The 16,584-nt window shown below is 45.4% G+C and overlaps 1 protein-coding gene across 1 annotated transcript in view; it reads right to left on the reverse strand.

Moving 5' to 3' along the window:
• LOC142463848 (uncharacterized) overlaps positions 1-16,249 on the reverse strand; it is a 62,898-nt gene extending 46,649 nt beyond the window's left edge. The window contains exons 1-3 of the mRNA XM_075566660.1: positions 15,676-16,249; positions 9,861-10,097; positions 4,034-7,288 (exon numbers count right to left, since the gene is read on the reverse strand). Of these exons, the coding sequence (XP_075422775.1) occupies positions 4,034-7,288; positions 9,861-10,097; positions 15,676-15,754 (3,571 nt within the window). The 5' untranslated portion in view covers positions 15,755-16,249. The remainder of the gene's footprint in view (positions 1-4,033; positions 7,289-9,860; positions 10,098-15,675) is intronic.
• Positions 16,250-16,584: the final 335 nt, after the last annotated feature.

The following is a 16,584-nucleotide window of genomic DNA, read 5'->3' on the forward strand; positions in this document are numbered from 1 at the left end:
ATAGAGAGGACACATGGATAGTGCAGGTTGCTTTTTATATGATGCAATTAAAGTATTACACTTCAGGCTCTACAAACAGGCTGTAAATGCAAGCAGTGAGACCACCCTGGGTCAGACAATGGAGGAAAACAGCAGCACTCCTTCCTTCACTGAAGCTCCACGTATGACGGCCGTCCACAGGGGAAGATGATAATGTCCAGGGAAGGGAGAACCAAATCTTGGCTAAAGCTCCTGAGAAAACATAAAAAAACAGAAACTAGGGGCGCCCTAACCTCTGTGTGTAGTGATACAAATACAATCAACAATAAACATAAAATATTACAACAAATTAAATGTGCTCAAATACAATCGTGTAAAAACAGTGGATAATGCTGAAATAGTCCTCTAAAGTTCAAAGATGTTGAAATACTGGAACCAGCCGTTGCTCAGCACATGGAATGAAACAAATAAAAAACAACATAGTGTGATACTATTAGAATACACAGCACCTATACTGATAATATGGAAATATAAAACCATATGACCAGAGAAAACAAAACAAAACTAATAATAAATATTAAGATGGATTAAGCAAGCACTAAAAAATGGATAAAAAGACTATTTATTACAAAGACAAAAAACTAAAAGCTAAAAAATAAACAAATGGACATCAACTAATCCTGCATCCATTAGTATCCTACTTACAAACTGCAAGTAGGTCATGCGCGTGAATAATTGTCTGAATGGCTGCTCCTCCGCTTCGAGTATGGTATCTGGATACCCTCTCCTTCTCCTGTCCAGACCCGCTGGGTGTCCGGAAGGGGCCTCCATCCACTGTTTCATTCCATGTGCTGAGCAACGACTGGTTCCAGTATTTCAACATCTTTGAACTTTAGAGGACTACTTCAGCATTATCCACTGTTTTTACACGGTTGTATTTGAGCACATTTAATTTGTTGTAATATTTTATGTTTATTGTTGATTGTATTTGTATCACTACACACAGATGTTAGGGAGCCCCTAGTTTCTGTTTTTTCCTGTTATATCACTCACTTTGGGTATTAAGTGTTTTTTTAGGAGGCAGCCCATGATATTTAACTCACTTTGTATTTCTGACAGAGAGTTTATTGTTTATATACAATTATTATATATCAAATAGTGCTACACAGCTCACACCTTTTTTCCTGAGAAAACATCCACCAAACCCTTGGGGGTCTTCAAACTGAGTGTAATATTCACCCTACTCATTTTGTTCTGCTAAAGTTTCCTCAGGGGTTAATTTTGTCCCTTGAGGAAGCTCAAGTGGAACGAAACGCGTATGGTGAACATTACAGTCAGTTTGAAGATCCCCAAGTATTTGTGAACATTTTTTGAGGAGCTTTAGCCAAGATTTGGTTCTCCCTTCCCTGGACATTATGATCTTCCCCTGTAGACGGCCGTCATAGGTGGAGCTTCAATGAAGGAAGGAGTGCTGCTATTTTCCTCCATTGTCTGGGTGATCTCACTGCCTGCATATACAGCCTGTTTGTAAGTGTAATACTTGTATTGCCTCCTATAGAAAGCAATGTGCACTATCCTTGTGCCCTCTCTATTTTCACATATGGGAATATTGTTTAATCTACTCATCTTGCCTCGAGAGTTCCTGAAGAATCACTTAAAAGTTGGTTACTCATCAGAACCGCACTGCTTTTACCACTCACGAATATGTGAGTGAGATACCTATGAATTTTGCTTTTATCCCTGATTCTTTCAAACATAATTGCACTATATGTGTTTTCCTTAGTTTTTTCATAGTCCTGGATATATTTGCGCTCCTGATTTTTTGTTTCTGTGTACCCATCTGGACTTGGATTGAGTCCACTTCTGGAGCCACACTATTTCCAGTTGTATATATTTTATTCTTCACTAGTGTATTCACTGGGTTTAACACATAATGGTATTTGTGCTTGAATCTCACTGCCTCTTTTTCTTGGTCCTGGCAGATGTTGTTTTTTGAGATCCTGGCAGATGTTGCTTTTGAGGTCCTGGTAGATGTTGCTTTTGAGATCCTGGCACATGTTGCTTTTGAGATCTTGGAAGATGTTGCTTTTGAGGTCTTGACAGATGTTGCTTTTGAGATCCTGGCAGATGTTGTTTTTGAGGTCCTTGCAGATGTTGGTTTTGAGATCCTGGCAAATGTTGTTTTTTAGGTCCTGTCAGATCTTGGTTTTAAGATCCTAGCAGATGTCGCTTTTGTGGTCCAGGCAGATATTGCTTTTGTGGTCCTAGTACGGGTAGATGCTGCTGTTTAGGTCTTGGCAAATGTCGCTCTTTAAATCCTGGCAGACGTTGCTTTTGGAGTTCTGACAGATATTACGGGAAGTTTGGTTGAAGATCGTTTACAACGTAATTCATGTCGTTGTAAAGGTACATTTGCTTATAAATGTAGTATTTGAACAAGCAACCTAGTGTACTGTACATGTTCTGGAGATGTGAGGTACAAAATTAGGGTTGAAACAAATCACGTAATTATATTGTATAGGTCTTCCTAGCAGTGACATTAATAAATGTCCTTTTGAGTAAATCAACTCTTCCTTCTCATGTGTCTATGGCATTAGAGACACTCTCCAAATGCAGTATGACTTATTATATGAAACTTACCAGGGAAACATATTTTCCATTAACAAAGCAAAAACAGGTCTTCGTTGAAAATTCAGTAGTGACCTGTGATATTTCCAGATGTTGTTTTTAGACAGATGTCACAGTGGATATCCTAATCAAGCATGCAGGTCAAGTGGCATTATTGGCAGAGGTGAGGGTTGCTGTTCTTACAGATGTTTCAGCAGCTGTTGTTGTTCTTAATCTTGACATGATAACTTCTGACTTACAATGTGGCACAATTTTCTTCATATACAGTAGATGTAGCAAGCTTTCTTTTTGCCTACTAATATTACAGAGTATCCATATGATTCAATGGCGGTGATAATGTACCGTAGAATATCAAAGAATATCCCACCATAAAATTGCTAGGTCTGTATGGTTGCAACAACACATCTGTCATGGTCTTCTTTTGTGTACATAATTTCACTTACCACAAAAAGAGTGCAAATTAGAGCATGAAAGTACAGTAGGTCATAATATATAGAGAAGTAATCCGGGCCATGTATGTATTATAATGTACTGATGTTGCAAGGGTTACTGCTCCGACTGGCGCGCTACAGATGTAGTGAGACTTACTGTTTTGGTGCCCCGGTCGCGTGTGGTATCGTGACTGCGCCAATTGCAGCACCACAAATAGAAAGAATTGATGCAGTTTGGGGGTTCATGCTTCTGGATGGATCCCATGAAGCATTAATCCTTCCCTTGCTTCAGTGCAATTACCCCCATACTGTACCTCCTCTCCGTTCGCTCCTGTCCAACCCATCTCATGTGCAGCCAGGGAGCACTCTGCCTCTCACACACCCGCCTGCAGCTATTGCCGGCACTCCCCACTCCCCACTCCAGCAGTGTCCCACCCGCTTTATGATGTAGATGACCGAATATGGGTATCTACATCTTGAGGGGGATTACTACAGGACCAAATTCAGACATGTACATCCTCAAGGGGGTAGGACAGTGTTAAATGTCCCGTCCCAAACCCTTTATGATGTAGATGATGAATATGGCTATAGTATTCCCCGTCATGATGTAGATACTCATTCGGTCATCTACATCATCAAGGGGGTGGGACAGTACTGGAGCAGGGAAAGTGAGTGCTAGATAGGCTGTGTCATCCGTGCTGAATGACCAATTCTTAATGATTCATCTCAACTTCCTGATACATAATGATGATTTGATTGTGGCTGGTGGGGAGTAGTCGTGGCATGGTGGATTAGGCATTTAATCGCTGTACAGAATCTTCTTCATTAAGCTGCTGCATGGCCCACCTGCACTCTAATTACTGGCCAATTCCTTTGATGTCTATGTAGACATGCTTTAAAATCAGATGTGCGTCTTGCTGGATCGATTCTGAATCTTGATAAACAAATTTAGAAAAGAAAAAGCATTTCATTCATCCTAGAGAGACATAACTTACCAAGAGAAAAGTACTTTCCATTAACATAGCAGAAGCACTTAGTTGTAGTTGCAGTCGACAATGTTGTGGGAGTAGTAATCGTAAAAGAAGTACTAACAGACGTCCTTCTAGGACTTGTTAAGCTGACAGCTGTTGGTGTCGTAGCTGCTGTAGTCACAGGAGTACTAGAAGGAACTTTGGCACTGACAGATGTTTTCTCGGGAATTGTAACACTGACAGATAGCGGGGAAGTAGCTACAGTGCTATGAGATGTCCCAGTAGATGCTTTGGCACTGACAGATGTTTTCATGGGAGCTGTAGCACTGACAGATAGCGGGGAAGTAGCTGCAGTGCTATGAGATGTCCCAGTAGGTGCTTTGGCACTGACAGATGTTCTTTTGGTAGTTGTGACACTTACAGATATTGGTTTGGTAGCTGTAGTAGTTACAGGAGTACTTGTAGGAACTTTGGCACTGACAGATGTTTTCTTGGGAGCTGTAACACTGACAGTTAGCGGAGAAGTAGCTACAGTGCTAAAGCGTGTTTCAGTGGGAGCTTTGGCACTGACAGATGTTCTTTTGGTAGTTGTGACACCTACAGATATTGGTGTGGTAGCTGCTGTTACAGGAGTGCTAGTAGGAGCTTTGGCACTGACAGATGTTTTTTTGGGAACTGTAGCACTGACGGAAATTGGTGAAGTAGCTGCAGTGCTAAATTTTGTTCCAGTATGAGATTTAGCACTGACAGATGTTCCAGTTGAAGCTTTAGCACGTGCAGAAGTCCCAGTAGGAGCTATAGCACTTATAGATGTTCTTTTGGCAGTTGTGACACTTACAGATATTGGTGTGGTAGCTGTAGTAGTAACAGGAGTACTAGTAGGAGCTTTGACACTGACAGATGTTTTCTTGGGAGCTGTAACACTGACAGATAGCAGGGAAGTAGCTGCAGTGCTAAGAGATGTCCCAGTAGATGCTTTAGCACTGACAGATGTTCTTTTGGCAGTTGTAACACTGACAGATGTTTTCATGGGAGCTGTAGCACTGACAGATAGCAGGGAAGTAGCTGCAGAGCTATGAGATGTCCCAGTAGATGCTTTAGCACTGACAGATGTTCTTTTGGCAGTTGTGACACTGACAGATGTTTTCATGGGAGCTGTAGCACTGACAGATAGTGGGGAAGTAGCTGCAGTGCTAAAACGTGTTTCAGTGGGAACTTTGGCAGTTGTGACACCTACAGATATTGGTGTGGTAGCTGCTGTAGTTACAGGAGTACTTGTAGGAGCTTTGGCACTGACAGATGTTTTCTTGGAAATTGTAACACTGACAGATAGCGGGGAAGTAGCTGCAGTGCTATGAGATGTCCCAGTAGATGCTTTAGCACTGACAGATGTTCTTTTGGCAGTTGTGACACTTACAGATATTGGTGTGGTAGCTGTAGTAGTCACAGGAGTACTTGTTGGAACTTTGGCACTGACAGATGTTTTTTTGGGAACTGTAGCACTGACAGAAATTGGTGAAGTAGCTGCAGTGCTAAATTGTGTTCCTGTAGGAGATTTAGCACTGACAGATGTTCCAGTTGAAGCTTTAGCACTGACAGATGTTCCAGTTGAAGCTTTAGCACTGACAGATGTTCCAGTTGAAGCTTTAGCACTGACAGATGTTCCAGTTGAAGCTTTAGCACTGACAGAAGTCCCAGTAGGAGCTATAGCACTTATAGATGTTCTTTTGGTAGTTGTGACAGTAAAAGATGTTCTTTTGGGAGTTGTGGCTTTGACAGATGTACTTTTGGCAGTTGTGACACTTACAGATATTTGTGTGGTAGCTGTAGTAGTCACAGGAGTACTGGTAGGAACGTTGGCACTGACAGATGTTTTCTTGGGAATTGTAACACTGGCAGATAGCGGGGAAGTAGCTGCAGTGCTATGAGATGTCCCAGTAGATGCTTTAGCACCGACAGATGTTCTTTTGGTAGTTGTGACACTGACAGATGTTTTCATGGGAGCTGTAGCACTGACAGATAGCGGGGAAGTAGCTGCAGTGCTAAAGCGTGTTTCAGTGGGAGCTTTGGCACTGACAGATGTTCTTTTGGAAGTTGTGACACTTACAGATATTGGTGTGGTAGCTGCTGTAGTTACAGGAGTACTAGTAGGAGCTTTGGCACTGACAGATGTTTTTTGAGGAGCTGTAGCACTGACAGGAATTGGTGAAGTAGCTGCAGTGCTAAAGTGTGTTCCTGCAGAAGATTTGGCACTGACAGAAGTCCCAGTAGAAGCTATAGCACTTATAGATGTTCTTTTGGAAGTTGTGACACTTACAGATATTGGTGTGGTAGCTGCTGTAGTTACAGGAGTACTTGTAGGAGCTTTGGCACTGACAGATGTTTTCTTGGGAATTGTAACACTGACAGATAGCGGTGAAGTAGTTGCCGTGCTAAGAGATGTCCCAGTAGATGCTTTAGCACCGACAGATGTTCTTTTGGCAGTTGTGACACTGACAGATGTCTTTTTGGGAGCAGTGGCACTGACAGATAGCGGGGAAGTAGCTGCAGTGCTAAGAGATGTTCCAGTTGAAGCTTTAGCACTGATAGATGTTCCAGTTGAAGCTTTAGCACTGACAGAAGTCCCAGTAGGAGCTATAGCACTTATAGATGTTCTTTTGGTAGTTGTGACAGTAAAAGATGTTCTTTTGGGAGTTGTGGCTTTGACAGATGTACTTTTGGCAGTTGTGACACTTACAGATATTTGTGTGGTAGCTGTAGTAGTCACAGGAGTACTGGTAGGAACGTTGGCACTGACAGATGTTTTCTTGGGAATTGTAACACTGGCAGATAGCGGGGAAGTAGCTGCAGTGCTATGAGATGTCCCAGTAGATGCTTTAGCACCGACAGATGTTCTTTTGGCAGTTGTGACACTGACAGATGTCTTTTTGGGAGCAGTGGCACTGACAGATAGCGGGGAAGTAGCTGCAGTGCTAAGAGATGTCCCAGTAGATGCTTTAGCACTGACAGATGTTCTTTTGGCAGTTGTGACAATGACAGTCGTCTTTTTGGGAGCAGTGGCACTGACAGATAGCGCTGAAGTAGCTGCAGTGCTTAAGCGTGTTTCAGTGGGAGCTTTGGCACTGACAGATGTTCGTTTGGGAGTTGTGGCACTGACAGATTTAGATGTGACTGCTCCCGTGGTCACATGAGCCTTGGATGTTTTTATGGGAGCTGAAGTAGCTGCACTGGTCGAGGATGTACCAGAAGGAGCCTTCGAGCTCATTGTGGTACGAGACACTGTAGAATGACAAAAAGTAAATACTTTAGTATACCTAAAAAAAAGGTATCAGTTGAAGCGCTCCACGCGACATGTTTTCTAAAAACCAAAACAAAAAAAGGATTGAAGCAGGGGGTCTCCGGAGCTGAACCTCTTTGATTTCAGCTCCAGGTACGCCGCGCTTCCCGAGTTACTTACTTCCATTGGGGGTGCCGGTATCGCTCTGCTTTTTAAATCTCCCAGTCACGCAGGCCAATAGGAAGACACAAGGGATGATGTCACGTCTTCCTATTGGCCTGTGTGATTCAGGAAATTTAAGCCCCCGTTCCGATAACCCCAACTAGCCCAGCCAGAGCTGCTACCGGCGCCCCCTACGGAGGTAGTTATCTCAGGAAGTAGGGGCTCCGCAGAGCTGAAATCAATACGAAAAAACAAAAGAGATGGAATGCGTTTGCCCATGGTGTTTATGTTGTCACGGCAATGTTTCAAATCTCTGTTGTCTATATATGCAGTAGTGGTTGTACGGGAAGTTTCTGATGTCTTTTTGGGACATATTAACTAAGAAATTCTACTAGACGACTCAAGGCCCTATTCAAGTAAATGGACCAAAAAAGACCTTGTTCACTAAGCAGTGCTAGGCCGCGCTTATAGTGCCGGCGACGCGACTTTGCGGCAAAACAAATGTATTGCCGCCGTCGCATGCGCTTATAGTAGAAGCGAGGCGACGGCGCGGTCGCTGGAAGTCAAGTCAATTTGATTTTTCCAACGACAGCAGCGTGACGTCAGCATTACCATCACGGCGCGGGTGAATGCACTATAAGCACAGCCTTACTCCATAAAACATCTCCAGTCCAGAAGACACCTTACCGCCCGTTCACTTGAATACAGGGGGCCATCTTTTTATGAGACGTGCTGGAAGGTGCCTTATGGAGTAGCACTGCTTAGTCCACATGGCTTTTTTTTTACCTGGGGAAGAGAGGGAGTTGTGTAGATGTAGCCAGCTTTATTCTATCTACTGATAATGCAGAATACTGTGTTATAATGCAGAATATCACAGAGTGTCCATAGGATTCAATTCAGTGATAACACAGAATATCACATACAGAACTATTCCACCATAATTTGCCAGCGGGATCAATAACACTTGTATTTGTCCCTGGAACAGGAGGGGTCTGTGTTATGTGCCTCCCCTCCCTTCCCCACCTGACACTATATAAGATGTAATTTTGCTATGTACTAATTAAATGGAAGTGCTTTGTATGTTCAGTAGTACAGAGGGATCATTGTATGAAGACTGAGCCACTGATTGAGCCTCCTGTGCTGAAGCAGGGATATCCTAAACTCATGACATGTTGGGGTGTCTTGAGGACTGGAGTTGAGAACCCCAGTACTAAGAGCTCTATCCTTCTTTTATGGTGCAAAGACATTTTATTTAAAATTGTGTTTGTGTGTGCCTACTGTATGTACTCACTTGACATCTCTTCTGCACCAAATATTATAATGTTTTGGGGGCTGACGGGGTGTACAGAACGGGACTGCACTAGGCGTACAGATGTTATGATATGTAATAAAAAAAGAATATATCTGTGCCAAAAAAAAAGCTCAACTTGCCTTGAACCCTAAAAAGACAGTTCATAAAAGGAAAGGAATAAAGTTGCGATGCATGAACCCCAATACTGTACACAGCAAGGATGTTTTTATTGTATAGCTCACCAAAAGGTAATACAGCTCAACTCCGTTATAACGCGATCCGTTACAACGCGGATCCGCTTATAACGCGATGTAAGGGTGGCTCCCAATTTTCGTACTTATGAATACTTTACAACACGATTATTAGTATCTTAAATACTTTATTGTACAATGCATACAATTGTACATTATTTCTAACATAATCCGCTTATAACGCGATGTGATTCTGTGGACCCCAAGTACAGCGTTATAAGGGGGTTGAGCTGTACTTTCACAGCATGGCTATTATGAATAAGGCTGAGTCCCCGCTGGTGCTGAGTGCGCTCATGCTTGGAGAGCTCTTCAAGCATTAGCGCCAGGTGTCCTGCATTTACGCGCGCACGGGGTGGGGGCATTGAGAGCGCTGGAAAGTTAGATTTTTTTGTTTATCTAAGCACCGAGCGCGGGTGAGCGTGTGTGTGAGCGGGGACTTGCCCTATTACATTTATTTAACTAACAACGGCTAGCACCGCCCACTCAGCGCGCTCAGTGCCAGCAGGGACTCAGCCTTATAGTAATATTTACGCTAATAATTGATATTTACTAATACAAGTTACAAATGAAATATACCCGCACGGGCATATAATGCTGTTTTCATTTTAATTGTATCAATCCGGTATTCTACATGGCGCAATGGGCGCGTGAAAAAATGATTACAAAAAACAAGCCGTCACACTGTACGCACGGCAGCCATTTTAGAAAGGCTGGTATAACTTTGTAGCACTGACATTTTGTTGCATGAAAAAAAACATAATAGATAAAATCTTAGAACAAAGGCCCCAGAGTTTCAAACATGAGCCCAGAATGGCATACTGTGGTGAGAAGAGGAGGTAAGAAACCCATCAACACCAAGTGCCAGCAAACCTTTTGTGGTGATGACGGAAATGTGCGCGGTGGAGAGGTGAGATGTGGCTGCCGGTGCAGTAGTGGGGCCTGCGATACTGGCAGGTGTTGCTGATTGTGTTGTAGGGCTGATGGATGTTACAGCAGCTGTCGTCGTCTTTTCACATGGTAACTTCTCTCTCACAATTTTGCAGGACTTATTACATATGGTAAGAGTAGCACAGCCATCTTGATCTACTCCTGAATATATGACATCGCCTGCCACAAAGAGACACAATTGGAGCATGTGTTAAACAAGTCAAGATTGGACAAATGCATCAGCAAATTTCAAATTGAGTTATAGTGGCTGATTACCTGTAAACACACATTTCAATCTATTTACAGTACTCCTGTTGATTTTAAAAGCTAATGCACCAACAATATCAACTAAGATAGTTCTGTTCTTATTAGAAATCCGAAGGTTTTTTCTTGGTGATTTCAAAGGATGCTGTTAGCCTCTGTTGGATTTAGGTAGCACAACATTCAATATCTTTCTGAGAGCACCAGAAACACGTTTGCCTGGTTTTATAACAGAAAGGAAAGGCTATTTGGAAGTCCTCCCTATTAAGCTTCTTTAGATATTGAGTTGGTATTTGGTTTGTGATGCAACACATTGTAGAATCTAGGACAGCGGTGCGTAAACTGGGGGGGTGCGAGATTGTCTGCGGGGGGCGCGGGGTTTCAGAGGCCCCGCGCACTTCCCGAAGGCACTTAAATTAAGTGCCGGGGAAGCGGCGAAGTCCTCTGTAAACTGCACTTAACTTGGCTCCAGCAGCTTTCGGAGACGTGTCACCATGGCAATGCAGCGTGAAATGATGCTGTGAGGTCATGTGACGTCACATTGCCATGGCAATGTGACGTCATGACGCCAGAGTCGAGGTAAGAGGGGGGAGGGGGCGTGGAAGAGGGGAACAGCCGGCAGGGGAGCGCAGGGAAAAAAGATTGCGCTCCCCTGATCTAGGACTAGACCTACAGTAGATTCACTAAGCTCTCTTAAATCAGGGCAAGTAATTAAAACAGGACAGGTCGTTATTTTGCCTGAGTTAATGCCTTATTCACTATGATAATTACATGCAAACATTTAGCTCATTAGCATAGGATTAGCATCTCCCTCATCAGGATAATGCTCCATTATCATCAATTATAGGATAAAGCTGGTAGATTCTGGGCATTATTGAAATCCCTCTAATTGGTTTAAATTCCAGGTATTATCCATTCAGTAATGGCCAGGAATTTTTGGCACTGTCAAGTTATCAATCAATCAGCTTTCAGTTCTCAACCACACAGAGTGAGAGCAACTCTCAGTCAGGAGAGGTGATTGGACAGGAGGCACCAGCAAGGCACTGACTCCTCCACCACCCTTCCTAGGGTGACCAGATGTCCCAGTCTAGCCGGGACAGTCACGGTTTTTGAATGTCTGTCCCGACTGTCTGACATTATTTAAAATGTCCCGGGTTTTTGTAGCTGTCCCGGTTTTGGCTATCAGAGAGGGGGGGGGAGCAGCAGAGAGCAGAGAATGCAGGCAGAGAGGAGAGAAGGAACAGAGCGGAGGCCGGTCTGACTGCAGAGTGACCCTCTGCAGTCAGACCGGCCTCTGCTCTGTTCCTTCTCTCCTCTCTGCCTGCATTCTCTGCTCTCTGCTGCTCCCCCCCCTCTCTGATGGCCAAAATGGGCGGGGTTAGCTGCAGAGGGTGGGGGCGGGGTTAGTGACAACGGAGCCTCAACAGTGAGAGCCGGACGTGAGGTGTCTGCTGCCAGGGCCCAAGATTGCTTCCCCCCCATGACGTACAGTGAAAGGTAGGACACACTAGGACACCCTCCTCTCCCTACGGCTGCTCCTAAGACCTGGTGTGTGTGTCAGTCAGTCTTTGTGTGTGTGTGTGTGTGTCAGTCAGTGGCTGTGTGTGTGTGTGTGTGTGTGTGTCAGTCAGTGGCTGTGTGGGTGTGTGTGTTTGTGTGTGTCAGTCAGTGGCTGTGTGTGTGTGTGTGTGTTTGTGTGTGTGTGTGTGTGTGTGTCAGCCAGTCAGTGGCTGTGTGTCTGTGCAGGTCAGAGAGAAAATGGGGGGCTAGAGAGAATGGAGGAAGGTGGGGAGAGAGAATGGACGAGGGAGGGGGAGAGAATTGGGGGGAGAGAGAATAGAGGAGGGGATTGAGAGAGATGATGGAGGAGCAGAGGAAGAGAGAGAGAGAATGAGGGGATGGGGGAGAGAATGGGGGGATGGGGAGAGAATGGGGGAAGGGAGAGTGGGTGAGAAGGGGGAGGAAAAGGAGAGAATAGGGGGTGGGAAAGGAGAGGGAGAATGGGGGGTGGGAAGGGAGAGGGAGAATGGGGGGTGGGAAGGGAGAATGTGGGGGGGGGAGAGAGATAATGTGGGGGGGGGAGGGAGAGAGAGAATAGTGTGTGGGAAGGGAGAGGGAGAATGAGGGGTGGGAAGGGAGAATGGGGAAGGGAGAGAGAGAATGGGGGATGGAAGGGGGAATGAGAATGGGGGAGGGAAGGGAGAGCGAGAATGGGGGAGGGAAGGGAGAGAGAATGGGGGAGGGAAGGGAGAGAGAATGGGGGAAGGAAGGGAGAGAATGGGGGAGGGAAGGGAGAGAGAGAATGGGGGAGGGAAGGGAGAGAGAATGGGGATGGAAGGGAGAGAGAATGGGGGACGGAAGGGAGAGAGAGAGAATGGGGATGGAAGGGAGAGAGAGAATGGGGGAGGGAAGGGAGAGAGAGAATGGGGGAGGGAAGGGAGAAAGAGAATGGGGGGGGGTGAGAGAAAATGGGGGGGGGTGAGAGAAAATGGGGGGGAGGGTGAGAGAAAATGGGGGGGAGGGATAGAGAGAAGGGGGGAAGGTAGAGAGAGAATGGGGGAGAAGGTAGAGAGAGACTGGGAAGAGGTAGAATGAATAATACAGCATTAATGGTGACACTATTTAGATAAATATCATTATAAGATCCATTTTTTAGGTATGTCACTTGTTGTATTAATAATTTTGTTGTGTCCTGGTTTTTCATTTTTTAAATCTGGCCACCCTAACCCTGCCTGCAGAGACCGCCGCACAGGAGAGTGAGGAGAAAGGTGTGTGTCTGTATCTGTCTGCTGTGTGTGGTTTTTGGGTCTAGAGGGGGCAACAGAGTCTGTTTTGTTGGTGTGTGTGTGTCTGCAGTGTGTGTTTGTGGGTGTAGAGGGGGCTGCAGTATGTGTGTGTGGGTGTAATGGGGGAGAGGCTGCTGGTGTGTGTTTTGTGGGTGTAGAGGGGGGCAGCAGAGTCTGTTTTGTTGGTGTGTTTGTGTGTCTGCAGTGTGTGTTGTTGGTATAGAGGGGGGCAGCAGAGTCTGTTTTGTTGGTGTGTTTGTGTGTCTGCAGTGTGTGTTTTGTGAGTGTAGATGGTGGAGGAGGGCTGCCGAGTGTTTTGTTGGTGTGCGTTTGTCTGCATTGTGTGGGTTTATAGGGGGTCTGTAGTGGGTGGTGGGGGGGGCTGCCGGTGTGTGTTTTGTGGGTGTAGAGGGGGGCAGCAGTCTGTTTTGTTGGTGTGTATGTGTGTCTGCAGTGTGTTTTGTTGGTGTAGAGGAGGCCTGCAGTGTGTGTATGTCTTCAGTGGGTGTAAAGGGTGGAGGAGGGCTGCAGAGTGTGTGTATATAGAGGGGGCTGTGTATATGCACAAGTTCATTTTAATAAACACGTGTAGTAAAAGCATAAGAATGTAGACGATCATGCTGATCAAAATCAATATGACTACAAAAATGTCTATCTTTTTTATGAAAAATGTAAAAGAAAAAAAATATGCCCAACTTTATCTTATAATAGTAATAATCCCATCAGAACAGGGCCTTCAACTCTTCCAGCCAGGGCATTATTGGTCTGTAATGGCCTGGTCTTCGGGGATAATTATTTAAATAATGTGATGCGATTTATGTCTTAGCATTACTCCCATCCAGACACTGAAATAGGGCTTTTGAGATCAGTACAGTACCTGGAAAATATGTGCATATATGTTCAGTATGTGTGTGTGTGTGTGTGTGTGTGTGTGTGTGTGTGTGTGTGTGTGTGTGTGTGTGTGTGTGTGTGTGTGTGTGTGTGTGTGTGTGTATATAAAATGGAAATATTACTGTATGCTCATTTGCATGTCTTAGACAGGTCTACAACCCCGCCTTTCACCATTATCACACAGCACACAGCACTTCCACTGCAGCAAGGGATTCTGGGAAATGACATGTAAATCAGCACACATTGCCACCTTTTACTTCAAAACCATAAACATGGTTCCCTATAGGCTTAAGCTTGCTGCATGTTCACAGCTTTGAGCACAGCTATATATGTAGCAGAGTGCCCATTGCAATAGTCTTCCACTAGCCTCAACACTATAAGGCTGCATCCTTAGACACTTTGCCCGTGCGGAGGCGCGCGGAGGCTGAGGGACCGCCCGAGAAATCAGTTTTGACTGATTTCACGCGCGTCGCGCGCCCTTCCCGCTTCCGCGTGCACGCGCCCGCACGCTGTATAGATGCGATCACTAACTTTAGGCAGTCCGATCGCTCAGCGTGCGGACGCGTCCGCGCGGTCTGCCCCTGTATGGACGCAGCCTAAGTCTTGATAGGAACAGGCAGTGTTGGGGTTTAACTCCTGCACAGGGCCTAGCCTGCAGTTGCAGCCTGGATGGGTACTATGTTGCCACATATCCAGGGGCAGGCCTAAACCGATAGATGGAGTGTCATACCTGGGAAGGGTACTGACTGGGTCACATGAGTATGGTGTGATGTCTGTCAGTACCTGGACCTGCCCTGCTATGGGGCAGGGTTACAAGCCCCTCCCCCCAGGTATAAAAGCTGACACTCCACCAAATTAAGGAGGGGCTATGATTAAGCTGTGTGGTATGGTGTGATACCCCTTTCCCTACAAGAGGGTAAAGGAGATTATAAGGGACTCAAGCTCCTGGGGTCTGCTCCAGGGAATGGAGACGATGCCATGCTGTCTGTACAATAAAGATGCCGTTGTACCAACAATAATCTGCGGTTTTTGTGAAGGAGAATTGCCTGTGGGGACCATCCTGCTCTCAGCAGGATCCTCATGGGATGGAGCCGCTGCACCTTGAGACGGAAGAAAAGCCTGCCCTGTTGCTGCTCCCTACACAACATCCGTGGAGCAACTCAGACCTCCTGTAACAAACAGGTGAGCTACAGCACCACAGAACACCTGTGTATATATATACTGTATATATAGCCTACCCTCTCATGACATTTGCCCCCCTCCTGCCCTACTGTTAAATAACACGCTAGCAAGCTTACTGGAGCTCCTGAATATGGAATGAATATCTTTTTAGGTTGTAATAAAGATGAAGTCTCCGGTCCCGAGCCGCTCCGGTTCCGACCACGCTACGCTTTGTGTGCCCCCCCCCCCCCCCACGCACAGTGCGCGTTCACCTGCTACTGCTTGTAAAAAGACAGGCGAAGCGCATGCAAGCTTTAAGTGCATGCGGGGGGAGGGAGTTCCCGTACAGGAGCCCTGAAGATGGGGACACCGAACCAGAGATTTCATCTGTAAGTTAATTTGCATAACATTTTAACATTTGCACGAACGGCCATTATAAATAACGCCACGGTTTTTACAGGAGTACATTCAGGCTAACATCCTGTATTTGCTTTTGAGAATATTGTGTTATAATTAATCAACTTAAGTTAACGTTATGTTAAATAGACTAAAAGAGCTTAGTGAATCTGGGCCCAAATTGTTTCATCCTTGTTTCTTCAACCACTAATCAGAGGATAATACATTCCCTTATATACAGTAATCCAGACTGTAACACTCACCAGGTCTGAAATAACGTCCATTGTAAAAGCAAAAGCATTGAGCTGAGCTTGTGAGCTGTGAAGTCTGGGTAGATGTCATACTAAGACCTCCAGAGGAGAACAATGTTGTTGATGTCCCTGTGCTGGCAGGTACTGATACCGAGGTGCTGCCAGATGTTGTGGCTTTTGTTGTTCTCCTGGCAGATGTTGCAGTGGGAGTAAGGACAGATGTTGCTATTGTGGTCCTCGCAGATGTTGCAGTGGGAGTAAGGACAGATGTTCCTATTGTGGTCCTCGCAGATGTTGCAGTGGGAGTAAGGACAGATGTTCCTATTGTGGTCCTGGCAGATGTTGCAGTGGGAGTAAGGGCAGATGTTCCTATTGTGGTCCTGGCAGATGTTGCAGTGGGAGTAACGGCAGATGTTGCTATTGTGGTCCTGGCAGATGTTGCAGTGGGAGTAAGGACAGATGTTGCTATTGTTCTCCTGGCAGATGTTGCAGTGGGAGTAAGGACAGATGTTGCTATTGTTCTCCTGGCAGATGTTGCAGTGGGAGTAAGGACAGATGTTGCTATTGTTCTCCTGGCAGATGTTGCAGTGGGAGTAAGGACAGATGTTGCTATTGTTCTCCTGGCAGATGTTGCAGTGGGAGTAAGGACAGATGTTGCTATTGTTCTCCTAGCAGATGTTGCAGTGGGAGTAAGGACAGATGTTGCTATTGTTCTCCTGGCAGATGTTGCAGTGGGAGTAAGGACAGATGTTGCTATTGTTCTCCTGGCAGATGTTGCAGTGGGAGTAAGGACAGATGTTGCTATTGTGATCCTGGCAGATGTTGCAGTGGGAGTAAGAGCAGATGTTGCTATTGTGGTCCTGGCAGATGTTGCAGTGGGAGTAAGGGCAGATGTTGCTATTGTGGTCCTGGCAGATGTTT

This window comes from Ascaphus truei, chromosome 12, assembly GCF_040206685.1.
Source record: "Ascaphus truei isolate aAscTru1 chromosome 12, aAscTru1.hap1, whole genome shotgun sequence".
Taxonomy (NCBI): Eukaryota; Metazoa; Chordata; class Amphibia; order Anura; family Ascaphidae; genus Ascaphus; species Ascaphus truei.